Source organism: Daphnia pulex, chromosome 10 (genome assembly GCF_021134715.1).
Source record: "Daphnia pulex isolate KAP4 chromosome 10, ASM2113471v1".
Taxonomy (NCBI): domain Eukaryota; kingdom Metazoa; phylum Arthropoda; class Branchiopoda; order Diplostraca; family Daphniidae; genus Daphnia; species Daphnia pulex.
In genome coordinates this window covers 11,899,902-11,927,544 of record NC_060026.1, presented here as the reverse complement: position 1 = coordinate 11,927,544, position 27,643 = coordinate 11,899,902, and the positions used below count along the sequence as shown (strand labels likewise).

The 27,643-nt window shown below is 40.3% G+C and overlaps 5 protein-coding genes across 7 annotated transcripts; 4 read left to right on the top strand and 1 right to left on the bottom strand.

The window, feature by feature from the left end:
• Positions 1–90: 90 nt before the first annotated feature.
• LOC124205828 (ABC transporter G family member 20-like) lies at positions 91–4,146 on the top strand. Its single transcript, XM_046603348.1, has 12 exons — positions 91–619; positions 741–1,163; positions 1,261–1,354; positions 1,435–1,752; positions 1,835–1,983; positions 2,056–2,263; positions 2,364–2,541; positions 2,630–2,745; positions 2,827–2,897; positions 2,992–3,080; positions 3,151–3,327; positions 3,397–4,146. The coding sequence occupies exons 1-12, from the start codon at positions 417–419 to the stop codon at positions 3,702–3,704; spliced, it is 2,334 nt and encodes a 777-aa protein (XP_046459304.1). The 5' UTR covers positions 91–416; the 3' UTR covers positions 3,705–4,146.
• A 3,238-nt stretch (positions 4,147–7,384) lies between these two features.
• LOC124205824 (ABC transporter G family member 20-like) lies at positions 7,385–12,092 on the top strand. Its single transcript, XM_046603344.1, has 12 exons — positions 7,385–7,914; positions 8,250–8,672; positions 9,045–9,138; positions 9,214–9,537; positions 9,610–9,848; positions 9,959–10,166; positions 10,265–10,442; positions 10,530–10,645; positions 10,711–10,781; positions 10,871–10,959; positions 11,035–11,211; positions 11,279–12,092. The coding sequence occupies exons 1-12, from the start codon at positions 7,703–7,705 to the stop codon at positions 11,584–11,586; spliced, it is 2,439 nt and encodes an 812-aa protein (XP_046459300.1). The 5' UTR covers positions 7,385–7,702; the 3' UTR covers positions 11,587–12,092.
• Positions 12,093–12,998: 906 nt separating this feature from the next.
• Positions 12,999–15,359, bottom strand: LOC124205831. The gene is made up of 6 exons (XM_046603354.1): positions 15,093–15,359; positions 14,681–15,011; positions 14,449–14,603; positions 14,182–14,386; positions 13,774–14,025; positions 12,999–13,695 (listed from the first exon to the last, which is right to left on the bottom strand). Exons 1-6 carry the CDS (start codon positions 15,285–15,287, stop codon positions 13,217–13,219), a joined length of 1,617 nt encoding a protein of 538 aa, XP_046459310.1. The 5' UTR covers positions 15,288–15,359; the 3' UTR covers positions 12,999–13,216.
• A 915-nt stretch (positions 15,360–16,274) lies between these two features.
• On the top strand, positions 16,275–19,861 carry LOC124205829. Its single transcript, XM_046603349.1, has 8 exons — positions 16,275–16,477; positions 16,547–18,068; positions 18,136–18,252; positions 18,333–18,428; positions 18,500–18,565; positions 18,774–18,845; positions 18,906–19,094; positions 19,165–19,861. The coding sequence occupies exons 2-8, from the start codon at positions 17,123–17,125 to the stop codon at positions 19,644–19,646; spliced, it is 1,968 nt and encodes a 655-aa protein (XP_046459305.1). The 5' UTR covers positions 16,275–16,477; positions 16,547–17,122; the 3' UTR covers positions 19,647–19,861.
• Positions 19,862–20,455: 594 nt separating this feature from the next.
• Positions 20,456–27,398, top strand: LOC124205836 (acyl-CoA Delta-9 desaturase-like). Of its 3 annotated transcripts, XM_046603361.1 has the most exons (9): positions 20,456–20,578; positions 20,655–20,698; positions 20,871–20,973; positions 21,056–21,278; positions 25,527–25,870; positions 25,957–26,087; positions 26,196–26,401; positions 26,468–26,653; positions 26,736–27,398. In XM_046603361.1, exons 5-9 carry the CDS (start codon positions 25,528–25,530, stop codon positions 27,067–27,069), a joined length of 1,200 nt encoding a protein of 399 aa, XP_046459317.1. In that variant the 5' UTR covers positions 20,456–20,578; positions 20,655–20,698; positions 20,871–20,973; positions 21,056–21,278; position 25,527; the 3' UTR covers positions 27,070–27,398. The 3 variants fall into 3 exon arrangements, with proteins under 3 accessions (XP_046459317.1, XP_046459316.1, XP_046459314.1); XM_046603360.1 differs by lacking the exons at positions 20,456–20,578; positions 20,655–20,698; positions 20,871–20,973; positions 21,056–21,278 and adding an exon at positions 22,489–22,640; XM_046603358.1 differs by lacking the exons at positions 20,456–20,578; positions 20,655–20,698; positions 20,871–20,973; positions 21,056–21,278 and adding an exon at positions 24,595–24,875.
• Positions 27,399–27,643: the final 245 nt, after the last annotated feature.

The window sequence follows — 27,643 nt, the reverse complement described above, 5'->3', positions numbered from 1 at the left end:
AAACTCATCACAAATGGGTTTTTGAAAAAAAAAAAAAAAAAATTGCGCAAGTGGTATATTTCGCTATAGCCTTGAGAAAACCAGCACAGCATGAGCGCACGATTACATGATTGTGCGCCTTTTTTTTTTTGCTTCACCCTGCCGCTTGTGGGTTGTGGCTCCGATATACTCACTCTCCATTATGGTTAGATCCCCCCACAGATTTGCTTTTTCTACGACACCCAAAAGCAGAAAATTGTCACTTGTTCCTCAGCCGCAGACTAAGTCTTACCATCTCCCACTTTCTCTGACTTGTATTTATTTCTGTGCTGTGTTCGGAGCGTGCGGCTAAAGATCGACCTCGTTAACCGAACGTTTTTCAAAAGCAATTGCGTAAATTTCCCCACCATCGCGAGACAATTATACACTTCGACGTAATGGAGAAAGACGTGGAAGAGTTTACGGTTTCCATTTCATCTCATCGCCGACACGAAAGTGAAACGAACGTCAATCCGAGCGGCAGCTCTCGTCGGATTGATCAAGCGGTTCTCGTCCGGAACGCCAATAAATCTTACGGAGTTGGGAAAAACCGCTGCGCTATTCTCGAAGGATTGGACATGACAGTTAAAAGAGGAAGCATGTAAGACTTCATTTATAGTGTTCTTATGCTGACTTAAGACAAAAAGCACGATTTGATAAAAATGTTTTTAGACTTTTTTTCAACTGGACAAATTTTTAATGAATGCCAATTTGTTGAACAGATATGGATTACTGGGTGCCAGTGGATGCGGTAAAACCACTCTTTTAAGTTGTATTGTCGGCCGTCGCAGTTTAAACAGCGGTGAGATACTGGTCCTTGGCAACGAGCCGGGCACTCCGGAGAGCGGCGTGCCCGGTCCCCGAATTGGTTACATGCCGCAAGAGTTGGCGCTGTACGGCGACTTTACAATCAAAGAAACGCTCCAGTACTTTGGCCGCATCTACAATCTGCGAACGGCCTTTGTCGACTCCCAGTTGGAATTCTTGTCCAGTTTTTTAGACCTGCCTCCGAGCGATCGTTACGTCAAGACGCTGAGCGGCGGACAACAGCGGCGCGTCTCCTTCGCCGTCGCCTTGTTCCACGAGCCCGAATTGCTCATCTTGGACGAACCAACTGTTGGCGTTGATCCTTTACTCCGACGCAGGTGACTTCAAAATTTAAATTATTCGATTGTCTAAATTTCTTTATATTTATTAAGTCATCAACCTGAAATAATTATGTTCATTTGATTATTGTCGTAGTATTTGGGATCATCTTATCCGGCAGAGTGTCGACCATGGAAGAACCGTTATAGTGACTACCCACTACATTGAAGAAGCCAGACAGGCAACAACGGTATTATGCGCAACATTGGAAAAGCGAGAATGTATTACCGTTTTACGTGAAAGTGAATTTTCTTTTTGCCAAAATAATAGATTGGAATGATGCGCTCCGGTCGTTTGCTTGCGGAAGAGTCGCCCAACAATCTGATGAGAAATTTCAGACGTCCATCCTTAGAGGATGCCTTTTTGAAACTCTGCATGGACGAACAGCAGACCGAGTCGATGGTAAACGCTTCCATTTCAAATGCGACGATCCAGAACACAGAAGAGGCCCAACAACAACAACCTCAGGGAGATAGTGTGGACTATGCGGAGGGCGTCGTAAGTCAAACGGATGTTACTGAAACGAGCGTACATCGTCAACGTCACAGTACTAGCCGTGGTTCGATTGATTCAACGACCAGTTCCTCCGTAAGAAAAAAATTCTGCTTATCAAAATTTTATTATAATTAAATCAATTAAGGAAATTTGTTCATAAATATTATCTCTATAGAGTACGACGTTTAATCTCGGCATCAGCGACACCACAGGCGCAAAAATACGCAAGCGCAAAAATCACAGTTTGAAATTATCGTTGCCGTCAATTCATCGCCTCGGGGCCCTCATCCGCAAAAATTACTTGATGACATTTCGCAACCTTGGGTTAGATATATTTCATCTAGATTGTAAATCCAATAACAGTTGTTTGATTTTTTTTTTTTTTATTTATCAAAGGATATTCGTGTTCATCTATTTGATGCCAGCCTTCCAAGCCACCGTCTTCAATGTTACTCTCGGACACGAACCGAAAGGCCTTAAAATTGGCGTCGTTAACGACGAGCTGGATCCGAGTCAAGGCCGAATTTGCAATTACACGACGGATTGTTCCTATTCGATGCTCAGCTGTCGATACCTTCGCTACGTTAAAGACAACATCATTCAGGTTTCATAAATTTCACAGAGCGGGTTGTTTATTTTGAATTTAAAAAAATATCCAAGTAACATTTTGTTTTTGGCATTCACGAATAATTCTGTTAATTCAGATCCCATACGATAACATATCGGACGCTTTGGTTGCGGGAAAAAAAGGCCACGTCTGGGGTGTGATCCATTTCGGACATAATTTCACCGAGGAGTTTGAGGTGCGCCAATCTGAAGGAGACTCGGCCAATTTAAACAATATTATACGCAGTCGAATCAGTATCAACATGGATTCCTCCAGTAAGAATAGTCGATGAAAATAATCTATAAAATATGTTTCTAAATTATTAATATCATGCGCGTTTTGATTAAATTCTCACACTATTAGATCAACAGATTGATGTTTTTATTCAAAAGTGGCTTTTGGAAGCTTTCGGTGACTTCTTCAAAGATTTTATGAGAGCTTGCCAACACGAGCCAGAAGCGGGTTACATCCCTGTCGAGGTATACAATATTTTTAAATTGGTTTTCATAATTATTCGCTAATTCAAAATTTAATGTTTCTGTATTTTACCCATTATTTAGTTTCTCGATCCAGTTTACGGCAAAAAAGATACTCCGTTTACTGAATTCATGGCCCCCGGTCTTATTATCTCGTAAGATACTGTTGTAAAAATGGAAACGCCCAATCGCCCATACATAAAAATTCTATACATCATTCAACTAACCCACAATAAATTATTTTTCAAGGATCGTGTACTTTATGGCCGTCTCTTTGACTGCTGGCGTCTTCGTCTCTGAAAGAAAACAAGGACTCCTCGATCGTTGCCTAGTGGCTGGTAGGTTTAAACAAAATGTGTTAAATGGTCCTTTTTGTTTTCTTGAATAAGATCGACCATTTGTTTTCAGGTGTAACGATGACCGAAATTTTGATTGGGCAATTGATCAACCAATTTTCTATATTGATTGGTCAAACCACTTTGGTTTTCTTGTGCATGTTATTGGCCTTCAACATTCCCTGCCATGGCAACCTGGCGCTAGCTGTATTCATCACCTTTCTTCAAGGCTTTGTTGGAATGTGTTTCGGTGAGCACGTCATTTTTGATTGCATTCGTTTTATTCGGATTTTAATGTGATTTTAAATTACGCCTACAGGTCTGCTAATAGCCACCTTCTGCGATAATGAAAACAGCGCCCTGTTACTGTCTCAGGCCAGTTTTCTACCGTTCACGGTTATCAGCGGTGTGTGTTGGCCGATTGAAGGCATGCCGCCTTACCTTCGGAAAATTGCTTATTCAATGCCACTGACGTACGCCATCGAGGCTTTGAGGTGCGTTTTCGCACGAGGGTGGGGCATAGAACGACCTGACGTCTACCTGGGAATTATTATCAGCTTAGCTTGGATTTTGGCCTTGTTAATTCTGTGCCTGATTGTTTTGCGCATCCGCAAGTATGCGCGATAAATTTGACGTACCTGATTTTTTTTTAAGTTATCGTTCCTCATCAAACAGCTTAATTTCTACATTTGAGTTTTATATGAACTTTTTCTTACGTGGAAATATTTATGGCTGGGTATTGAGATGTAGATCTATGTGTAGAATTTTTGAACATTATAGGGTAATGGATTTTACGTTTTATGATGACTCGAGTATTATTGGCATTTTATTCTTGTTATTTGTAAAAATTTTATGGTATTTTATTTATGTATTTTTACACATTGGAGCTCGTAAGTTGTCGCAATTTGATTTAGCCAATTGAACGCATAATATTCGTATTCTCGTTAATCAGACGGTTGGTCACTGGGTTGTCCTGTGTTTGCGTGTGTTTGTATTAAACCTTTCCAAGACACACGTAAAGTTGTCCCTTGTATTCTCATAACAATACAATTAAACGATTTCATAAATAGTTTCCTTTTTACACAGAATGCCAGACAATCACACCGAATCACTCAAGCGCTTCTCGGCCGTGATTAATCGAAGTTCAGTGAACTCTTGGAATTGGTGTCGATATCAATTTGTGGTCAATTGTTTAAACAAATTGAAATTTACCGCCTTCGAGTGACGACGAGCAACCTGAGTGACATCTTTCGTGAATCTTATCCAACATTTTGCAAAGTCCTTTTTGGCCGCATAGTGACGACGGGTTCGCCCAGCTGGAAACTTTTCAAAGCGACGCCAAATGCAAATGTGATCTCCCTGCTATCGCGTATAAAAAACGCGTAAGGAAACTCTATCCGATAAAAACAAAAAAGTCAGGTGTTCCTCCAGCGTTACCGAAGCGGTGGAGTGCGTGATTTACAGACCAGCACAAATGGCTGACGGTTTGACTGCCGTTTCAAAGAGCACAGCACAGTCCGTCTTCCTTTCACCATTTGATGTTTGGCGGACGTGCAGGCTGAAAAGATAATGGCTAAACGTTTCAACGTCTTTTTCTTTTCGAGGCCGAGCATACCTCGCCCACACAAACTATTTAGCGATTTCCAAACGATCAAACGGCTAGGTCCCAGAATGTTTTCGACCTTCACGCAAGTTGTCGCCCTTCTCCACGACTGTTGAGCGCTCGTAAAATTGACGCGTCCTCGGTTGCAGGTTGGTTGGAGCGATTCATCTCCCCGCACATTTCGGCGGGATTCGGATTTCGTTAACAAACAGGCATTGAGACGCAGAAGAAAATTTCATTTTTCATTTTCTTAGTCAGTTGCGTCGCACTGCGTCTCATTTCTTTTCGTCATGGATCGTTTAGCACTGGCTAGTCGTGTGAAGATTCTCGTTAGTCAAAATTTCAACGGCTATTTAAACATATTTAAATTTTTCAAATGGTGGTTTCTATAAGCGCATACACTTATCTCGAAGGAAACTCACACCAGCAGTATAACTATTATTAGCATATTATTAGGTAGGATCTGTTATCTGTTAGGTCACTGTCAATCATTATAACGCAGCTTAAAGTCAAAGCTTTAAATGCCTCATGCTTGGGAAAATGGAATGCTGTTAAAGGTTGTATCAATATACTCATCGCCATACTCTCTTCACTTCACCGTCCAACAGCAGTGTTGATTACTTAACTATTACTAACGGGAAAATTTTTGCGTGTTCAATAAATTGAACCATTGACACAGTTGAATATGGTATAGCCTACGCTGGAGTCTGAACATTTTCTTTTCAAGATTATTATCAAACAAATGTATAAAAATGCAAATTTTTAGCAAAATGGAATCAATGTCTGGGTTGGAATTCAGCGCATTGTCGACAAATAAGTCCTACTCTCAGTCTCCTACCAGTTGTGCTCTCATTCAAAACTATCACATCAGCTGAGCGCGTATAGGTCCGACCGCTCTAGCCAATGAGCTAAGCGGACATTTAAAAGCTTTTGTGTGTTTAAATAGCGTATTTAAAAATATTATTAAAAATTAAGTTACCCCATTCACTTTTTTTTTATATATTTCTATAATCTTTTAAAAATGGAGGGGGGTCTATGAAGTACCGCTATCTTGTCTTCGTAATCCCTGCAGGAAAAATTTTTTGATGGTATTTGGTGTTGAGCACGCCCCAACCTGGACGTGCTTATCGGTCACCTTCACAACACGCACATAATCATCATTTCAAAAACACGGAAATTCTTTTGGTTTTTTCCTGGGTAGATCAAGAAAAGGGCGCATACTTATATTCCAGAGATCAACAAGGTAGAAGGTTTCAAAAAAAAAATAATAACGGATAAAAAAGCACCATCAATTCATTCCGCCGAGTAATTCCAATTCACATCGTTATAAATCATTCTCGTGATGCGACCCTGACACGTGAAGGGGGAAAATTTCGTAAACAATAGTCAGCATATGCTGTGAAAATAAAAAACAAAAAAACTTTATATGGCGAACGCAAAACATGGCCAAAAAATATGTTGGAACCTATTGATGAGTCGGAATTTACCTTGCATATACATTTACCTTGAATATTGCCATATCCGGCAGAACGCAAATGGAAAGCTGTATATTCTGGGGAATGATGAAATACAGCACTTTAGCTTTCACCTGTTTAATGTATGGGGAAGTTTTGACAATCAAAACTTTTACAAATTATTAACCATCACGGTATTGGGGTCTGCTGATTCCAACCGCAAAGAAAGAGTAATGCAGCCTCAAAATCGACCAGTCGATGTACCTCAATCAGTTCATCACAATTCAATTCAATGGCGCATCGCTGCGAAACTGTGTGAAACAGAAAATCGAATTTCCCCTGCTGCACTCCATTTTCTCCGCGAGGGACCGTACAGAGCGAGGGATTGATAATGCGGTACGCAGGTGAGCGCCAAGCTTTTTTTTCTTTTGTGTGTCCCTATGTATATCGAACATCTTCATAGCGATCTACCTGTTGAGATCCATCAAAAGAGTGCATTGCCCTTCTTGGGGGAGACTAATCAACAACTATAGGCATAGGCATTTTCTTTTTTGAATGTCTGGTATTCCAAGGTCCCCCCTCCATCATGTGATCCATCGGAGAAGAAACTTTCTTTCGGTCTTCTCCATCGAGGTGAGTATTGTTAAGGAAGCCAGTCAAGCCAGCCGGTGAAGGTTAGGCATATACATATATAACAACAATAGAAAGGGAAAAAAAAGTTTTCGATGTCGGGCGCCCATGTATATATATACAGATACGTTCCCGGGGCTCATCATGGTGACAAAAAACAGCTGTCACTATATCTTCTTTCTATTAGATATTTTTTTAAAATTTTACGGTATGTGTGCTCGGCCTTGGGATGCGGGAGATACGAACTAACAGGTAGATCCGCCGTGGAGCTTGCAGGTTGTTGGCTGCTGCTGCCATCACCCCACCACCACTAGCGCCCAGGTATACATAGAAAGGAAAGAGAAAATCGATAGAAAAAGAAAACAACTCCTTTCCAGACTTTTAGGCCTACTTCTCACCTGTGTATATACACCAACACGCACAAAGCCCCCGTGGCCACAAAGATGTAGCCCATTGCCTGCGGCCATCATGCCGCAGCAATATTGCCTTTGAGATGGAAGAGGGTAAAGTCTACCTGATTACGGAAGGGAGTGTACTGCCTATATAGTGCCTAGAGACTCCTCCTGGATGGAGCGGCAGCAAACACCACCACCAGGAGCAGTGAGAGGGAATACCATAGAGTGAAGACGGCTTCGGAGCGGTGTAACGCTCCGGGCGATGGACTACATGTATTATATGTTCTTTTCCACGAGCCAAACACAATGTAGTCACTCGTAGCCCAGCTACAAACCCAGTCCTCTATTAGATCTGCCTCTCCCGTAAACATCTCAACTTGTTTTGGTTTATTTTTTTTTTTATTTTGTGGGTTAATTGGTTTTTTGCTCCGAAAAGTGCATCGAAAAAAGTTCACCCGCTGTTTTCGACTCGGATTGTTCCGTTTTCGATTTGGAAAATTTAAAACAAAAATCCGAAAGTGGGAATTTGAAATAAAAATAAAAATGAAAGAAGATAATGTCGGAGGATCGGAGGTGATTGTGGAACCACATCGTCTGACGACTAGTGACGAGATGAACAACGGATCAGCAGGTGGTTCGTCATCAGCATCCGCTCGGGCGGTCGTCGTCCGGAATGCGACTAAAGTGTACGGATCTGGCAAAAATCGATGCGCGGTCCTCGAAGGATTGAACATGACGATCAAAAAAGGAGACATGTAAGTCAATTAACTATTATTTAACGATTATACTTTCACTTATTTAATTTAATTTAAATTTTTGGACATGCAAATAATCCACAGTCCTACTCTTAAAGAAAATTGAATTAGCGTTAAATTCATAGACATGTGGTTTTAGACGTTGAATTCTTTAATTCAAAAGTTATTTGATTCGTGCGTGTGACCCAGACACGATGAAAACTCGTTCCAAGACGCTTAGTTTTCGAGGAATTTGATTGAACCCTCTCCATTCCTGAATGAGTCTTGATCTCATCGTTATAGACACGTTAACCGTTATAGCTAAAATTTCCAACTACTCTATAATTCGTTCACAGATACGGGTTGCTCGGAGCCAGCGGGTGCGGGAAAACGACTTTGCTCAGCTGTCTGGTTGGCCGTCGCAGTTTGAACAGCGGCGAGATACTGGTCCTTGGCAACGAGCCGGGCACTCCGGAGAGCGGCGTGCCCGGCCCGCGCGTTGGCTACATGCCACAGGAGCTGGCCTTGTTCGGCGACTTCACCATCAAGGAGACTCTCCAGTATTTTGGTCGCATCTACAATTTGCGGGCCGCCTTTGTCGACTCGCAGTTAGAGTTTCTGACCAAATTGTTGGACCTGCCTGCCAGCGATCGTTACGTCAAGACGCTGAGCGGTGGACAACAGCGGCGCGTCTCCTTCGCCGTCGCCTTGTTCCACGAGCCCGAATTGCTCATCTTGGACGAACCTACGGTGGGAGTCGACCCTCTACTCAGACACAGGTGAGAGTTTCTATCTGCATGCTGCTGCTGTTGTATTTTCATTGATGCCGGCGGATGCTTTTCTCTATCAATGGCCTCGAATCTTAAGTAGGGGACTGCCTTTTTTATTGGCTCGTTTTACATTTTTCTTTATTTGTTCAAAGAATAATGAAAGTTGCCTAAGCTTTAATCGGTGAATCTCGAATAGCTTTTCAGCCTTTTCTTAGACGTGTTTCTCTCTCTCTCTCTGTATTATTATTTATACTTGTGCGTGTTTACAAAAGTTGCAAAGGCCATTTTATTTTGGTCCTTCGTCGCTGAATTAATATCTTGCCTGGGCGCATCTCTCGGTTATATTGACTTAATTTTCCCATTTATAATTATATGATACAGCATTTGGAATCACCTTATTCGCCAGAGTGTCGACCATGGAAGAACAGTCATAGTAACCACCCACTACATCGAAGAAGCCAGACAGGCCAACACGGTATCAAACGATTTAAAAAAACCGCACCTTTATTTTACATTTTAATTTCACTAATTTTTAATTTTCGCATTATAGATTGGAATGATGCGCTCCGGTCGCTTGTTGGTGGAAGAGTCGCCCGAAAATTTACTGAATTCCTACCGACTGCCTTCATTGGAGGCCGTCTTTTTGAAGATCTGCATAAGGGACGGCGTCAAAAAGCGAGTCGAACAACGAATTGGGGTCGTGGCGGACACCACCAGCACCACTGGCCCCGTTGTGACGTGCCAAACTGCGGCCCGACCTCAACAGCCTTCAGTAGACCACGTTAATATGGCGTTTGATGATTCCATCAGTCAGATCAGTGTCTCGGAAGTAGAACACCCCCAATTCCCCGCCTCGCCAACCAATTCCTCAGTAGTAAGAAATCCACACAACTGAATTCAAGTGTCCCTTTTATAACGCTCATATCTCATTTGCGCCAAATGATAGGAACCACCAGTCAACGTCGAATTGATCAGCAGCACGAGCAACACGACCCACCTTAGCGAAGCGGACATCACTATGAGTCAACAACCGGGAAGTGTTGCTGCTGCTATGGCATCAGCATCGGGGGGCCGCACGACGGGCCGCAAAAGTCGTTCGCACACCTTCCGAGTGGCCTTACCATCGTCGCACCGGCTCGGCGCGCTCATTCGGAAGAACTTTCTGCTAACGTTTCGGAACATTGGGTGCGGTTTGAAATACTACTTTCCAATACCGTAGCAAATGCGTTGCTGTGTATTATTATTACTGTGATGATGACGGTCTGATTGTTGATTCTCTCTCACCGATGATGAAGGATCTTTGTGCTGCTCTACTTTTTGCCCGCTTTCCAAGCGACCGTCTTCAACGTGACCCTCGGACACGAACCCACCGGCCTGAAAATGGCCATCGTCAACGAGGAGATCAACCCCAACCAGGGACGCATTTGCAATTACTCGACTGATTGCTCCTATTCGATGCTCAGCTGTCGCTACCTGCGATACATTAAGGACAACATCGTTCAGGTTGGATTGGGCTTTTTGCTATTGCTGATTTTTATATACGAGACTATATGAACGGGTAATTTGATGTCGAGAAATGGGTTAATTTTTGGCGAATGTAGGTCCCTTACGAAAGTGTGCCGGACGCTTTGGAAGCGGGCAAAAAAGGCCACGTCTGGGGTGTGATCCACTTTGGGCGAAATTTCACCGAGGAATTTGAGGTTCGCCAGACGGAGGGAGATGCGGCCAATTTAGAAAACATCATGCGCAGTCGAATCAGCATCAACATGGACTCTTCCAGTGAGTTATCAAACACAATTTAAGTTATATCTAAACAAATTATTTTTTAAAATCTACGCACGATGTTTTTTTAAATTTTAAATTCAGATCAACAAATTGATGTGTATGTCGAAAAATGGCTGTTGGAAGCCTACGGTAATTTTTTCAAAGATTTCATGAAGGCCTGCATGTTTGAGCCGGAAGCGGGATACCTTCCCGTAGTGGTGCGTATATACAACAGCCAAGAATTTCATTTCATATCGCGCATTCCTTAAAAATTTTCCAACAGTTTTTAGACCCAGTATATGGACAGAAGGACACTCCGTACACTGAATTTATGGCCCCTGGTCTTATTATCTCGTAAGTGTTTTCACGAAATAATGTCGTGACGGACCACAACTCAATAATAACCCCGTATAATAAATTTATTTCCCGCCTCCAATAAAAAGGATCGTGTACTTCATGGCCGTCTCGCTAACTGCCGGAGTCTTCGTCTCTGAAAGGCAGCAAGGTCTCCTCGATCGTAGTTTAGTGGCTGGTAAAATTCATCGTTATCTTTTTTTAAATAATTGAATTATAATTTATTAATTATTTTATTTCCTCTATTATACAGGCGTGCAGATGACTGAAGTTTTGATCGGCCATTTGGTTAACCAGTGTACAGTGATGATGGGCCAAACGGCCTTGGTTTTCATGTGCATGCTTTTGCTCTTCAACATCCCCTGTCACGGAAATCTGGTCCTAGCTATATTCATTACACTTCTCCAGGGTCTTGTCGGCATGTGTTTCGGTAATTATTACTACTACCTTATTTTTTATCTTATATAAAAAAATTTTGTTTTAAAAAAAATTTACAGGTCTGTTGATTGCCACTCTATGCGATAATGAAAACAGCGCCCTGTTACTGTCTCAGGCCAGTTTTCTACCGTTCACGGTTATCAGTGGAGTGTGCTGGCCGATTGAAGGCATGCCGTTTTACTTCCGGAGCATCGCCTACTCCATGCCGCTGACTTACGCCATCGAATCGTTGAGATCGATTTTCTCGCGAGGGTGGGGCATAGAACGACTCGACGTTTACGCGGGAATTTTGATCAGCATAGCTTGGATTTTCGCCCTGTTGACTATGTGTTTGATAATCATACGAGTCCGCAAATACGCCAGTTAAAACCTTAAACCTCCGTACATGCAAAACTGCGTTTATAAGTTCCCCACCGGAGAGGGTGGATGTATTTCGTTCATCCAAGTCGATTGGATAATTTTGTTTTCGGTTCGTGCAAAAACGTTACTGTTTACCGCGTGTTTTATTTTTGAATTTCCCCGAATTATGATGTCGTGGTGGCCTGATATTTTTTGGTATAATTATACTCTAGTGCAATATTATACCTATCATTGACGACGCACTTTCTTATTATGGTAAATATTGTCTTTTTTTTAGTTTGTGAATTGGCATTTCCTACACTTTTTCTTTTTGTGGTTGAGCTGTATTGCGGTATGCGGGATAAGTTGGGGGACAGTTGAACATTTAAAAAGAAAGAGTGTAATTGAAATTTAATCATCACGCAGGTACCCCCCCCCCCCCCCATATCGGCCGATATATGGGTCGTCCGCTATACACCTGTATGTAGCAAATGGATGCGTTTGGAATGAATGTACAATAAAATGTAGACAGAATCACTGCGTGTTTGGATTTCTAAAAATAAACGAGACATGGAAAGGTTGTAGGTAAAAGTTGTGGTCGCATTTGAAAAGAAATCTGACTACTATTCAAAATGACTTCCTCCCTTTGTTACTTCCCATACTTGTCCGTTTGTGAACCCTACCCACTGCCCTATCGATTTCTTTCAAGGGCAAAATAAAATAAGGAGAAATTTTAAATTTGGAATGTATGGAGCCCAAAGGCAAGCGCAAGCCGTGGTTCGCCTTTCTCTATGGTCACATTTTCTCCTTTTTTAAAATGGGACCTATTGGATTAAATTTATTTTTTCAAAAAATCAGTAGAGCTGATTCCGGTAAAAGGACACAAATGATGGCCATGAAAGAAAATGAAAGTTCTGTACAAAATGGCACGTACTAACAGGAAAGAAAACAAAATATACATCTAGTTAAACCAAATCCGAGGCTGATTTCCTTCGTAGTTAGTAATTAATTGTCAAATGAAATAAAAGGGAATTGTGAAAGACATTAAGCTTAAATAAAGGAAATGTGTGGAAAATCTAATTTCATTTTTATGTTTGAATTTTTTCATGATTAAACTGCGACAAGAGACAAATTGAAAAAAAATATATGTATAATTTCATTTGAATAAATTTGTTAATCAAATCGGATTTTTTACGTCTCCTGACCTTATTTTTGCAGATAGACACGAGATAGACATGCGAGTTTTTGAGAAGAAATGCCCAGTGGTAATGCGCATGTTACAGCTTAAAAATATTTTGTAAATTCCAATCCAAAACTGAATTAGACGAAGGGGTCTCCGCAACTCAAATTTACTACAATAAAAAAGGTAAAAAAGCAAAAAAGATTAGACGCGAATGAATTATCGTGTTATCGTATTACGTCTACATTTTTCCAAATAGAAACTTGAAAATGTGTTTATCAAAGCAAGTCCATTTGCATAATACACAATATAATTTTCATAAATCCCCACCTCTTAATGATTTAGAGGCAAATGCATTTCATTCTATTTCTCCTTATATTACCCGATATAAAACAAATTCACATCCAACTTTTTCACTACTAGTTCACGCGTCAATTACCAGACGATTATCATTTTGCGCATTACGGATCATCAACACTCAAAGGGACGCGACAATATCCTCCTCCAACACAAAACCCGTGAAATGGGTGTAGTGGTTACCGTTGTCATGCAAAGCCACCCCTGATGATGCGCTAGTAATATCCACCCAAACTTGATCGCCTGATTTTAAGCTCAGCGTCGACTGGAGGGTCAACTGATTCCATCGAGTTGTGGCGGTACTTGACATATCGACATGACCCTTTCCGATTATACCCCCATTTAAATTAAGTGCAACTTGTAACGCAAGTGTATATGAAGAAGCTGAAAATTGCGCCAGTCCCGTGAAGGAGAAGTAGTAAGTTCCCTGCCGCGGTGCCGTGAATATCCCCGACGTCAAATCCATGGCATTCCCCTTGTTCACCAGCGCCAAATCGAACGGAATCGGAATGTTAGTCGTGTTAAAATTCGAAGTTCTTTGGACGTAGAAATGGACGGGCACTGATTTGACGTCAGCGTATCCGATCCATTTCTGGAAACCTTTTCAACAATTAGTATGGAATTTATATAATGGATATAATAATTGCAATTGAATTTTTCGTAAAAATAAACTTTTACCATCATTGCCAGGGAGTTTAGTGAAATCGCAGTAAACGGATTCCATCATCGCTGATCCCATGACGGAATAAAATCCATTAAGGATGTGGCCGACTAACCAAAGATCCTCGCAAGACGTGGGCATCCTGGTCAGGGCGACCGTTCCAGTACATTCGAATCTGCCTAGCGTGTGGATGCCTGACGAAGTTGGGAGCTGAGTTCGCCCGAAATTCAGGCGAGTGACCGGCAGAACATTTTTGTTAGTGATTACTCCTGTAGAAGTAGGGAAAGAATAAGAATATACATACAAAATAACTAATAAGTAGACATATTGTTCGATTGTTTTTCAGTTAAGAATATCTGAAGATTTTCAAAAGGATAAAGTGTTGATGCATTCTCTTAGATTGTATCGCCCTAGGCCTATATTACCATCATCGAATAATTGCGCGTAAACAGCCGCATCGCAATTGCACTTTGCGTAATTATCGACACAATTTCCGTCAATTCCGCACTGGCAAGTGTGAATTCCCTCCGTGTTATCGCCAGCCCAAAAGTATTGCGCATTTCCGTCTCTGTCATTCCACCAGGAGTAAGCGTAGCCACTTAACTCGAACGGGGCGTAGTAACAATCGTACTATTAATTAAGAATCATTTTTGTTATTAAACTAAAGTGCAGATTAAAATATCCCAACTGACTTTAATCGACTGGTGACATTCAAACGACAATTCCGCCAAAGCTTTAATCTGCCCGATAGATGCATTGTATTTGATGGATCGTGAATAACATCCAGGATCGGCGCAGTGACCCACGTTGATGGCAGATTCGCTATCATGTAGAATGGAAGTCGATCCTAATATAATATATTTAGAAATAAAAACCTTTTCCTCGTTTTTTAGGGAAGAAAAAATTATTAAAATTTGATTATACCTGACGTCATGTCGCAGTAAACGTAGATTGGGTTTTCGCCTACGCCTTGGCCGTCCGGATCGATGGAATACATTCCGGATGGAAGTGACGGATCAATCACCCGGAGTTCCTTGCATGTCCTTGGAGTTCCACTCTTATTACTATCAGTCGATTGAACTGGACTTTTAAGATTATTTGGAACTGATAATGAATCAGCTACTGGAACCGGGCGATTGGTTTGTCGCAACAGGTAATTTAAAAGTTTTTCCTGCTCTTGTATCTTAAATTCTAGTTGAACATTTTTAGCCTCCAATTTTGTTACTTGAAACTTCAAATTATTTCTTATTTCATTCTGGTGTACAAAAAACAAAATTTTACGATTTTTTTTTTAAATGTAGTCAATGCCAAATTGATGCAAATTAATGAGACTTACATTTAGTTCAAGTTGAGCCTCTAGTTGGGACACCTTTTCTTCAACTTGGACACTTCTGGCCTCTGTCGTCTCTAGTCGCAATTCTAATTCTCGAAATTTGTCTTCCAATAAAAGAGCAGCAGCGGAGCAATTCGTCCAACGGCAACTCGTCAAAATTATTAATAAACCTATACAGAAACTAAAATGACGAACCATTTTTGCTCTTACTCGCTCTTACTTGCTTCGAAGGTCTTCGAACTGCCGTGAACTTGATCTGTTTTTCACAATGGAAGAGCTTCGCAATTTATATGGGAGTGTAATTATGATTTCAAATACATTTGGAGGCTATCTTTTGTTGTTATTGATAAGTTACGAGTTTAATCAACGATAACGTCATATGGTGCGAGACATGTTCTAAAAGGTAAATCCCCGATTTTTTTTTTCTTCCAAATGGCGCAATGAATGTATCATGACTATTTGATTGACAGTTGACGCACCTATTATCATGTCAGATTATATTCGTTATCGTTCGTTATTACACATGATGCTGTCCTATTTAGATAGCTTTCGGTGTTTTACACGTGTGTTCTATTTTAATTTTCTTGTCCGATGCTGTATTAACGTCAGAATGTTTCAGCTCCGAGAGGGGTCGCTGGCGTATATGCGCATAAGTTATTATATTATGACCACATTAAAGAAAATCTTGGACGTTAAAGCCTTCTTGAGACCAACCACACGAGAGAGAATTCGAATTGAATTGAGACGAGCCGTAGAATTCGATCCACACGCCATAGACTGCGGCACTGCGCCAGTTTTAGGCCGCCAGATATGGCCAGCCAACTATTTGGAAGGAACAATAATATTGTTGACAGCAACAGAACCCTGCCGCAGCAATAATGCATTATTAGATATTGTTTTACTGTGTCGCAAAAAATTTAATTTGAAATTTGCTGTGGCCATTAGAATTTTTAAATTTTACTTGCTCGAAATGCGGTTTAAAATAGTTGGTAAATTTGTCAGTATATCCGGAATGAATATGATCTGCCTCGACCCGTATACATTTCATCAACAAGTGCCAGCAGTGATATCAAATGGCACTAGTCTATATATTTTATCGCCCACTTGGTGCTGGACTTTTGCCAACTCAACAAACTTGTACGTGCATGCACTGGCGAGACTCTGTCTGGAAAAACGAAATTCGAATGAGTCTGTCTTCAGATTTCGGTAATAATACGCAGTAAACTGTGAGATCCTATTCAGTTTCAAACATACATCTGTACTCTGCAGTAGTGTCAATAAAATTATACATCATAGTAGGCCTAAAATAGCAAATATCGTCTATGGAACGGCTATAATTGTGTCTGTGTATATACTGTCACCGTATATTTTTATCATCTACAGATAAGGTAGGAAAATTCTAATAGCTTTCAGTCGAATAACAACCATAAACTAATTTATTATATTTCCTTCAAAAGATAAAGTAAGTTATTTTGAATGAAAATGGCTACGATTACACAGCACACCCTCATCGCAATCTTTTTGGTTTTTGCCGTTTGTTGCAACTGCCAATCAGACAACCCCATCAGCGCTTCTTCTTCTTGCGAGAAACTGCAAATCTCACCGGATGCGTTAAGTTCCATCGAGTACGGCAATTTTCTCGTTGAAATTTACGAACACGCCAATAATCGCAAGACAACGACAACTCCAAACGAGAAAAAATATTTTTATTCCCCAATTGCGATATTGGACCACAATAGTGCTGTTAGTTCATATAACAACGTAACGAAACAGCCAGAGATGAGATTTCGCATTGAAATGTGGAACGACAAAGTCCAGTATGAAGTAGTCAAACATTTGAATGATATCGTCGGCCATGAAATTAAATCCCATACAGTGAGAGTCATTCCCTTGGAGAAGTCATCCTCTCCAGTAACATACCCACAGCCGATTATTCGCTATCGCCAGTGTGGACGAATTATGACAGAAGCAAAACCCTGAGGCTTTCTCTGTCGTGTTATGACCAGAAAGTCTGCGACGGACTGGCCAATGAAATGCGATCCAACCCCGAACAATTCGACCATTTGAAACTCCTCTACAGTTTGTCATCGCAGAAGTCGCAAACCAAACAGACGACCATCACCATCGACAGTGTCACTTCCGGACAAATGATCACTTCTCTTTTACAGAAATTCAGAGATAAAAAAGAAGTTTTCCTGACGGCCAACGACGAGAAGAAAATGTTGGTGGAAATTACCACCAACATCCGAATGGATACATTTGATGAATTCGAGGTGGGGTCTCCGGACACGGAACTTCAAATTTATAATGCTTTAAAGGATTTGCTGGTCACGTCCAGGACGACCATTAAAGAGCAAAGCGACAAGATGTGGAAATCTGTTTTCTGGAATGAGGACAATAACCGACCGGACAGGACGACGAAAACTTTGAATGAAATCATCAACAAATTGGACGAAGAAACCAAAAAGAAACTGGCGGATATGTTTCAAAAAGTGGAGGGGCAATCGGAAATAATAGAAAAATCACCCGGATTGGATAAAGAACATTCCATAAACGAGAAATGGGAACTTGCAAAGAATAATTCGGATGAACGAAATAGAAGCTTGGAGAATAAAGAGAGAATTCAACATAACGACTCAAACAGTTGGGTTGATGTGGACAGAATAAGCTCAGAAATTTCAGAGAAAATAGCAAACGATTCAGATAGTTCTCGCCGGGTAGAGGTTATGAACGACGACGTAGTAAAGTTATTACAAGAAAGCAGAAATCACGTCCAATGGGACGGAGCGAAATTCGTGCCCAAACCCATGCAGCTGGGCGGAATTAATTTGGGCCAATTTCGCGACTCTCAATCCTTTCAGGATCGCAATGTCCGTGTCCGTTACACGACCGCTGAATTGTCGGCGCCCATTAAATTTGTGGAACATGCAGAATTGATGGTCGTTGACGAATGGCACAAACTGAAGGACGAACTCAAAGGTTTTACACAATTTCTGTGATTAACAAAACATTTGATTAAAACTAAATAATTGCCATTTCGTTGCAGACACTAGAGAACTCTTAAACACAACTGTGATGAAGTTGACGGAAACGAGTACCGAACTGAGTAATGTGAAGAGTGATTTCACCAATACGAAAATCGATTTGGCTAATAAACTAGAAGGTAATTTCAATTAAAAAATTTGAAAATTGGACAAAAATATGGCCGCTAATTAAACAAAATTATGATGTGATTAAACACAGGGACTAGACAGGAGTTGGTGAAAACAAAAATCGAGTTGGAGAAAACAATGTCCGATTTTAGCAAAACCGTCGATGATTTATCAGGAAAATTAAATGGTATTTCATTCTTATACTGAAATATTCGAAAACGTTTAAAAAGTATTAGGTATATTTTTTATTTGATTTAGCTACGGAAAATAAATTGGCAGAAATGACGATCATAGCTGGAAATTCGTCGTCATCGGAGCTCAAAGGTTAATAAGAGTAATATAAGACGTTGCTGAGATTTTAGAACAACTAGATTTATATCTTTATAAAAATATTTTTGAAATTGCAGGACTATCTAAATAAAAACATAGTAGACCCCCACTCTTAGACTAAATTTTATTTTTATTCGGTTTACATAGGCCTATGTTAAAAATTTGTGAAGGATAAATTTGTTTTTCTCTTTTCTGAGATTAGATTCAGCTAAATTACAAGGATTAGGTGACAGACAAGAAACCGCTGAAGAAAATCTGAAAAAAAATCGCAAAGGTATTTTAAAAATTCGTGTTAAAAAGTGTGAAATTATTTTAATCGAACGAAATGGTCCAGAAACTTTAAATCATTTGGAAACTAAAACAACACATTTAAACACATCGAGAGCGGAATTTTGTAAGATGCCAACCTCCTGTGCAGATCTGAAGCGAATGGGGCACGAAGTCAACGGATTTTTCTTGGTGAAAGGATCGGAGAAGATGATGGAAGTGGTGGACTGCAACTTTTACTCAAATCAAAATGCTGGTTATACATATTATAACGTTCGATGATCACGTTTCCTGTTTATTGATTGCCTAATTTTTTTTATTTGCAGATTTGCAGAAATGGATCGGATACGCCGACGTCAAATCAGCGCCAGTCCATTTCTACGTCCAGAGAAATTCTGATTTCAAAAAAACTGCCACTCCGATTCCGTTCAATTTGGAGCTGGTGAACGAGGGAAACGCCATGGATATATCATCTGGAATATTCACGGCCCCACGGCCGGGAATCTATTTCTTCTCATTCACGGCAATGTTGTTATTTCCAAGGTCATCACCTGGATTTTATTTAGAAGTAGAACTTCATGTGAACCAGTTTTCATTCACTAGTGATATCGTTCAGGGGGCAAACACCGTCGCTAATGAATTTCGTCTGTTGGCCTTCCATTCGTCGCGAAAGTTGGAAAAAGGCGATAAAGTCTGGGTGACGATTGATTTTCCATTTACGGAAGAGGCGTATCTGGTTAACAGCGTTCTCCACTTCACCCATTTTACGGGTATCATGTTGGAGGAGGAAATTATCGCCTCTCTTTGAGTGTTGCTCTTGCTCGCTCTTGCTCAACCGTAATGCGCAAAATGATAATCGTCTGGTGGCAATTGACACAAAAATGAATTTTTTCATTGTATTTTTAAAGGGGAATGGAAAGAAATTAATTCGGTTCTAATTCATTAAGGGGTGGGGATTTCTCTACAAAAATTTGAATGTGTACGCGAAATGAACTTAATGAATACATAAGCCAATTTCCAATTTTTTTATCTGCAAAAATGTAGACGTGAAAAGTAAAAAACAAGTATAACATATAACATAAGGGCAGGAAACATGAAAAACCCGGAAAAACCTGATTTCATTGCCAAATCTACAAAAACAAAATAAATATCTATTACTCTGGTCTACTGTGGCACATATGACGTATGTAACATCTATAAGGCTACCGGTACTGGCTGAGGAGAATGACACATGAGATCGATGAGACCTACTACCTACATGACGACTATAACAACCGCTAACAACGCGGGTCACGACAGCCATTTGAAAAGTCCTAACACACCAGAGAACAGACTTCTCCGAAATATATTTATAACAGATATTCATATTATCAGACATAACATCAAACTAGAGAGATATAGTAACAGAGCTTACAAGATAAACAGTGTCAGTGTGATAACAACAGTGCTTTTGAAAGTTACAACCACAACGAATCCGCAGAGCCAAAAGTTGTGCTACTTGCCTACTTCTCGACTATAATGCGCACCGTGGCGGGGCTTTGCTGCAAGTTTTGCTGGCGCAGAGTTAATTCAACGAAAGATCTTCTTGATTGGTCTATGCAGAAAATAAAATGAAGCAGACGAACTGCTACCAAAGTAAAACAACACTACAACATGTGTCAAATGAGACAAATGTCAGTTGTAAACTTGTATAGTTTAGATTTAGTTTCCGTTTCGCTCAAATTATCTATTGAAGAGAAGGTAATTAAAAATACGACGACGGTGATGATGAATGGAATTTTCTTTCAACTCTTGCTACCTTATTTTAATTTTAAAGAAAAAGAGAGAAGAACACCTACGGTCACATCAGCTGATATTGAAGTAAGTCAAATTCTCGACGAAAGTTCTTTGGGAAATTGAGAAGAAGATGAGGCAAGTCGCGATGATCTCTTGAATTTAGTGGATTATTTATTAATCATTTATTGAATAATTAGCAACTGAGTTACTTGTCCAATTCTGGTATGATGACCTAAATTTTTTCCATTCTTGCCAGAGATGCTTCGAGATTAGGTAGCAGTGAAGAATGGATTGCTTGTATATCTTGCCCAGAACTTTACAAAGAACTAAAAAAACTAAAACCATACCATCTTTCAAAGGTAATTAGACTAGAGTGTCTTCTATCATACATGACACGTCACAACATATAAATATGAAATAATAAACATTTGTATTATTCAGAATACAACTTTGAATATGAATAGCTAGACAATTTTACCTCTTATCATGAGGTTTCAAGAGAGAATGGTTTATAATTCTAAGTGTAAAAGTTGCCAAGTCATCAACCCAAGTCACTAACCATGCCATCAACATTCCTCATTGAGGACTGAGGAATGTTTAGCTGAACCTACCCTGACTACGAGATTAAAATACCTCTTCAAATATCATCTCATTCTTTGTGCAGGTAATTCTATCACATTCTTTATTAATATTATAATATTGATCTAAGAAGTATCATGCACTCAAACTAGTCGTTTGCTAGCCAAAACATCGGAATAATCTCACCAATTAACAATAAGAGTATGCTGCCTTTAAACTCAGCTTAGAAATTTCAGACATTTTTTTATCCGAATCAATTAAGCCGAATTTTCTTTGAAATTTAGTCAGCACTCGTAGGTGAATGGTGTCCCAACATTAGAAAAATTGCTGTGTTATCTGTATATAGTAAATAGACAGAATCACTGCGTTGTTGGATTTATAATAGCAAACAAAACAAAGACAGGTCGCTTTAAAAGTTGTGCTTACATTTAAAAAAATCCGACTATTCAGAATTACTTCATTACCAGCCTTTGTCAATGTGATGTTCGTTCTTTTGTGGCCTACCTTTTTTTCCCATAAATTGGGTATTGATCTATCGATTTCGCTCAAGGGCAAACAACAGGAAATGAAAAAGGAACATTTTTAAAATTTTAATGTTTGATGAAGCTTAAGCTTAGAGCAAGCCTGTCGTATTTTTCTGCGGTCTCATATTTCCCATTGTTATTAGCTTGGGGACTCCCGAATTCCCTTTTTTCTTTTTCGGTATAGCTATGGCCGTGTACCGGAAAATAAAGAAACAAATGTTGGCCATGAAGAAAGGGAAAGTTCTGTACAAGAATAACACGTTTCTTGAACTGTACTACAAAGAAAATAATATTACTCATCTGCTGAAACCGGCTGAAACCTGAAATCCGTGGCTGACGTCATTTCCGTTTTCTAAAATTCGGTTCACAATCCAACAAGAAAGAAAGGATGTCATCTTATCTTTGGACTTGTCGTCATGGCATGGATTCTGGCGATGATTGTAAGCGAATAAAACTATAAAGCGATAGACTGTTAAGCCATATGTGAAAACGACAAGGTCCACCGGTTGTTGCCATCAGAAATGCGGCGAAATTTATTTGACTCTAACTCTTTACATCCTGCAGACTTTTACGATTCCGAAGGGTACGACCGTGATCACATATGGCTAATTCCACACCACAGTACACCCCATTTGTGGGTTTTTTTTTCTTCCTTTCTTTTTCTTACCAAAAAAAAAATTACAGAAATAGCCAATACAAACTCAGGCCGACCAAGAGAATTATACCTTCACGATTTGGTGGATTCATGCGCGTATAAAGCGTTGAAACTTCAGACTGAAATCATCGCTAAGCTAGCCTAGATGTATTTTTAGTGTGCTCTTTTTTGTCGTTCACCTAAATCTTTGAAGACAGTCAACTCAAAGCCATAAAAAAGCTTTGATTTCCTTCTGCCAACCGACAATAATAGTCAGCAATCAGCACAGGTAGGATATTTTTTGAAGAAAACTTTTTTTTCCCTCCCGAAAGAGAAACATAATTGCGTGGCAAAAAGAAAAGACGCTTCCGTTTTGACGTTTTTGTGCTAAATGAAAGTTGGCCATCCGAGAATTTTCCAAAGGTAGTAGTAACATTTTTGTCTTCCTCTTAAAAAAAAAAGAAGGGTGTGTTTAGCTGTTAGGTGGCAGAGTGCCGCATTGTGTGCCACACAAAAGCTGTACCTGATAGAAATAGGAACGATTCCATTATTTTCTAAGGAACTGTAAATAACACATGTTGAAGCTAAATGCCTCCGCTGGAAACGGAATTAAGGTTAATGTTTTTACTCAATTCTCTTATATAGGCTATATGCGCTACAAACCTAAGGTCTGTATATGGGTGCCTTTTTCCAGTTTTGGGTTTACACTTCTTGTCGCCTCCCTTTTAATATCTATAATCAGTGGATGGTGTACTAAACAAAGCCTTTTAAAAGCCTTTGCCAAGATCTACAGTATACGCCTATATGGTCGCCCTCTGGTCACAAAAGATTACCATGTTATTCGATTTTTATTGCCTAGAATTTTGAATAGGACTTTTAAAAGATAACGGCTTTAGTCGTTCTTTTTCTCGGTTCTCCGCTTCTATTTTATTGGAGATCATTGGAGATTGGAAGCCGATCGCTGGGGAGTGTAGACAAGCAGAAAAAGTTAATCGCGCTAGGAGGCCAGTCATCCGCAGATGATTAAGAATAACAATGTGAAATATCTGTAACAAAAGCCTGAATGGATGAATTGACTTAACAAATGGGTGGAATGCAAGTTAACGGGCGCTCAGCTCGTTCAACTAACTGATTGGGCAGATTAAAAAGAAATATGACCGACACCTGTGCTGCGTAGGGTACATCTAAAAATACCATTGGAGAATTGCCATTTCTTCCATTATTGCTGAATCGCCTCAGCAGATAATAAGGTTAAATTATTATTTGGTGAATTCGTTTTGGGGAGCGCGTGTAGCCATGACATCCATAGATGTATTCTCAGTCACAGCGCACTCATACAGGCCGACTGTGAAAAAATAAAAAAACCCGATGCACAACAAAAGTCGTACCAAAGTTCGAAAACGGCCCCCGAAGCCCTTTATCACGGTCTCTCTGTCTTTGTTGTCTAGGTGAACTTGCATATTGCGTCCCAGATTTTCAACCGTTTTGAAACAGTCAAATAGAGGTCAAAAGGCCAGGTACAATCCTTTTGTTAAATCCTAAAATTGAACTGGGGAATGACTAACAAAGAAAGTGATTGCCAAAAAAAACCGTTTCGGAATCTAGTTTAGCCTACAGCGCATGACTCTAGCTTAAATATCTATAAGTCCAGCATACCACAATACCAGTTACATTTTATCTATTGAAGCAAATGGGAAAACAATGACGGGCTAATACACCAGTTTTACCGATACAAGAGAGGTGAACGGTCCATTGCTTTGGTCTCCAACAAAAGTCTCATTGCTGATGTGGTCCACAAAACAAAAAAGAGAAAAGAAGAAAATATAGGCCTACTTAAGGTGCGTTCACTCCTGGGATAACGGTGCGAAACGAAACTAAAAATGACGAAAGGGAAGACGAGAGAGAGAAAGAAGGGGGTAGTAGTTAATTACAGGGGAGAGAAGCGCGCGGTCCAAAAGCGGAACGCGCATGTTGTATTACAAATACAAGTGGAAATACTAATAAAGCTGCTGGACCGACCGTGTGCGACTATCAGCCGAATAGCCGAAAGGCACGGCGTTAACCTCTACAAAGCGGGACAGTTTCCCAGTTCTTTTTTTTTCTTTTTCTCTTTTTTCTATTTGCTTCTATCCTACGCCCGAACAGTCTCTCTCTCTCTCCCACCCAATCCCCCTACTGTGTAGTACCATTACGCCACACAGCTGGGACTTCGTGTATACTCTAAGGTCCTACCTCCTTGTACTGGATTCAACAGAACCCGGATCCCCGAAAAAACCCACTCGTGATGTAGGAGGTGGAAATATATAAAACGGGAATAGTCCCGAACCAAGTTATCATTACTGGTCTGGAAGCGTCTCGTTCGTGTTCTCTTAAAGCGCCCAGCGTGTTGGTTGCAAGTTTTGTTTTTCTATACCTGTTATCGACTATATTGACCGCCGTCGGTGAAAGGGCTAAAGTAGACATTGATTGTCTATCTTCCGGGAACTAACTAAACAAAAACAATCGAAACTCAATCGATTATCAGGTACCGATTTTGCGTTCATTTCTCCCAAGTGAATTTCTAAGATTTATGGTGTTTTCGCGAACGGACAGAAAGTTCTCTCGTCAAACGGGATTGAGCTTATTTAGTCATAGAATAAATTATAGTATCGAGTTAAGTTGTTTCTAGTGAATTAGTTGGTTCAACTGCATTGTACTCTATAGCCTCGACGTTACGGCCTATGCCTGTGCCCGTTAAAAAATTCAAATGAACATTTTCCTTTAAATATTTTAATGGAAACTGTTTATTAATTCAATGCGGGTGCAGGGGGGACGATTGTCCTCATACTTCTTTCATAATATCCTTCTTTTCATTTTTTACAACTTTGACCGTATAGTATACACAACTATACCCGGCGTCTATTCTATCGCATGCATCACGCTCTGACAATCTCGATAGACAATCTAGTTGGTTGTTTTCCTTTTACAGTCTGGGAGAGTTGGAAGCATAATAATAAAACTGGCAATGGTTGACAATTGTTTTTTTCGCTTGTTAATTCTGTATACAATTATGATTCCCTCCTTTTGTTGTTTTTCCTCAATTTTCTTTTGCTCGAGTATATAACGACGTTGTAAATCTATTCACCGAAATTATTTATATATTTATATATGTGTGTTATTCCGGATTTTTCCGCAGTATGTGGACCACGGCGGATCCCAGTGCGGATTTGGTTGGTTTGTCGATTCTCGGAGTGGTGACGGAGAAGGACAATGACTCCAAGCAACAAGCGTCTCTCCTACGTCGTAAAGCTGCCGCTGTGACCAGTCGGGTGACGGCACCTGAAGCCGTGAGCGTGTCACATTCCGCACCTCTAAAGGACAGCATCAGCAACAGCCCGGCTGCTGTCGATGATAGCAATAAAGAACCACCGTTGCAGATTGTCTGGCGAAACGTCTTGATTTTCGTTTACCTTCATGCAGCCGCCCTCTACGGCTTCTATCTCTGCTTCGCGGCGGCCAAATTAGCGACTCTCAGCTGGTGTAAGTTGATTTGATTAGCGTCCGCTATACTATACATTCAAATCCCGCGTTTTGGCCTACTATATTGTTGATTTTGTAATATTTAGCTTTCGCCTTGTTTATCTTTGGCGGATTCGGAATAACGGGCGGAGCTCACCGACTTTGGGCGCATCGCGCTTACAAAGCCAAATGGCCTCTCCGCGTCTTCGCCGCCATTGGGCAAACAATCTCTGTCCAGGTGAGAATATATAACGGTTATTATCCGCCAACATGGCCAACTAGACAAATAGCTATAGTAAGACGACATATAATGATGCGCTTTATTTGTTCCTCCCACACAAAAAAGAACGACATTTACGAATGGAGCCGAGATCACCGCGTCCACCACAAATTTAGCGAGACGGACGCTGATCCGCACAACGCCCGCCGCGGTTTCTTTTTCGCCCACGTCGGATGGCTGTTGTGCAAGAAGCATCCCGAAGTCAAACGGCGCGGAAAAACCGTCGACATGAGCGATGTTCTGCAAGACCCGGTCGTCATTTTCCAACGAAAGTGAGTTCATTCCCCATGTAAAAAAGTGAAGAGTGATAGTATAATTTGTTTCGTTTTCTGTTCAAGGTACTACATTCCTTTGGTTCTGACACTCTCCTTTGCGATGCCAGCGCTCGTTCCCTGGTACTTTTGGGGAGAGTCATTCAAAACAGCTTTTTTCGTCGCCTCCATCTTCCGATACGTGTTCACACTGAATGTTACCTGGCTCGTCAATAGCGCCGCCCACATTTGGGGAAACCATCCCTACGACAAGTCAGTTTTCACAATTTATAAATTGTTGTTTGTCGTTTCCAATTAGAACCGCCGTTAATGTGAATTGACTTGTTTACAACAGGGAGATCAATCCGGCCGAAAACCGAGTGGTGGCCTTCCTGACTTCCGGTGAAGGATGGCACAACTATCACCACGTTTTCCCATGGGATTACAAAGCAGCCGAATTGGGAAATTACAACATGAACACGACGAAAGCGGTTATCGATTTCTTCGCCTGGATTGGCTGGGCGTACGACCTGAAGACCGTTCCGGAAAGAATTATTCGCAGTCGAGCTCGTCGAACAGGAGACGGCTCCCATCCGTTCTCCTTGGAAGATAGTCAGTACACTTTGGAAGATATGAAGTCGGAAGAGAAAGCGTTTTGCGAAATCATTCCGGAAGGAAAAGAACATTAAGATTCATAACTTTGTCCGTATTATTATTTTTTTTTTTAATCAGCAGCAGACGGCGCTCAGTTGTTTTGTTCTCGGTACATTATATGACACATTGCCTTTACAATATGCATTGCTTAGACTTTTATTTGCTTTTTATTTAGAAAAAAAAAGTTTAATTTTTAGCTTTGCGAAATTGGAAATGGGAATTTTTATTTTAATGGATACATGTATATACTGGCATATCCTATTGGTATGTAATGACAGGCCTTGTTGAAGCGCACTCGCACGAAAACTTAGTTAGTAATTGATTGCCTTATTTTTTCCGTAAATAAAGATATCCTGTGAATCAACTATTTCACATCCTATTTTTCTAATCTATCTATTTTACTCAATTAACTACTACATTTTCTAAAGCGAAAATCCAAGCATTTGATAATTAACTAAACGCGCTTTTCTTCTCCGTAAAATATGTCAAATTTGGACAATATTATAAATAACTGATGAAGACAAAGGACTAGAATTTGCAAATTAAAGTTTAACTTAAAATAGGTTTTTCTCTTTTTTCTTTTTGATTGTTACGTCATTCGGGATGAAG

Excerpts from the sequence above, each read along its gene's own strand:
- LOC124205828 (XM_046603348.1), top strand. The coding sequence starts at position 417 with ATGGAGAAAGACGTGGAAGAGTTTACGGTTTCCATTTCATCTCATCGC. Across the intron at positions 1,355-1,434 it reads AAGCCAGACAGGCAACAACG|ATTGGAATGATGCGCTCCGG; the intron begins GTATTATGCGCA and ends CCAAAATAATAG. Across the intron at positions 1,984-2,055 it reads ATGACATTTCGCAACCTTGG|GATATTCGTGTTCATCTATT; the intron begins GTTAGATATATT and ends TATTTATCAAAG.
- LOC124205824 (XM_046603344.1), top strand. The coding sequence starts at position 7,703 with ATGAAAGAAGATAATGTCGGAGGATCGGAGGTGATTGTGGAACCACAT. Across the intron at positions 8,673-9,044 it reads GACCCTCTACTCAGACACAG|CATTTGGAATCACCTTATTC; the intron begins GTGAGAGTTTCT and ends TATATGATACAG. Across the intron at positions 10,443-10,529 it reads CATCAACATGGACTCTTCCA|ATCAACAAATTGATGTGTAT; the intron begins GTGAGTTATCAA and ends TTTTAAATTCAG.
- LOC124205831 (XM_046603354.1), bottom strand. The coding sequence starts at position 15,287 with ATGGTTCGTCATTTTAGTTTCTGTATAGGTTTATTAATAATTTTGACG. Across the intron at positions 14,387-14,448 it reads AATGTCACCAGTCGATTAAA|TACGATTGTTACTACGCCCC; the intron begins GTCAGTTGGGAT and ends CTTAATTAATAG. Across the intron at positions 13,696-13,773 it reads TAAACTCCCTGGCAATGATG|GTTTCCAGAAATGGATCGGA; the intron begins GTAAAAGTTTAT and ends ATTGTTGAAAAG.
- LOC124205829 (XM_046603349.1), top strand. The coding sequence starts at position 17,123 with ATGCGATCCAACCCCGAACAATTCGACCATTTGAAACTCCTCTACAGT. Across the intron at positions 18,253-18,332 it reads TTTGGCTAATAAACTAGAAG|GGACTAGACAGGAGTTGGTG; the intron begins GTAATTTCAATT and ends GATTAAACACAG. Across the intron at positions 18,846-18,905 it reads TCTGAAAAAAAATCGCAAAG|AAACTTTAAATCATTTGGAA; the intron begins GTATTTTAAAAA and ends GAAATGGTCCAG.
- LOC124205836 (XM_046603361.1), top strand. The coding sequence starts at position 25,528 with ATGTGGACCACGGCGGATCCCAGTGCGGATTTGGTTGGTTTGTCGATT. Across the intron at positions 25,871-25,956 it reads ATTAGCGACTCTCAGCTGGT|CTTTCGCCTTGTTTATCTTT; the intron begins GTAAGTTGATTT and ends TGTAATATTTAG. Across the intron at positions 26,402-26,467 it reads GTCGTCATTTTCCAACGAAA|GTACTACATTCCTTTGGTTC; the intron begins GTGAGTTCATTC and ends TTTCTGTTCAAG.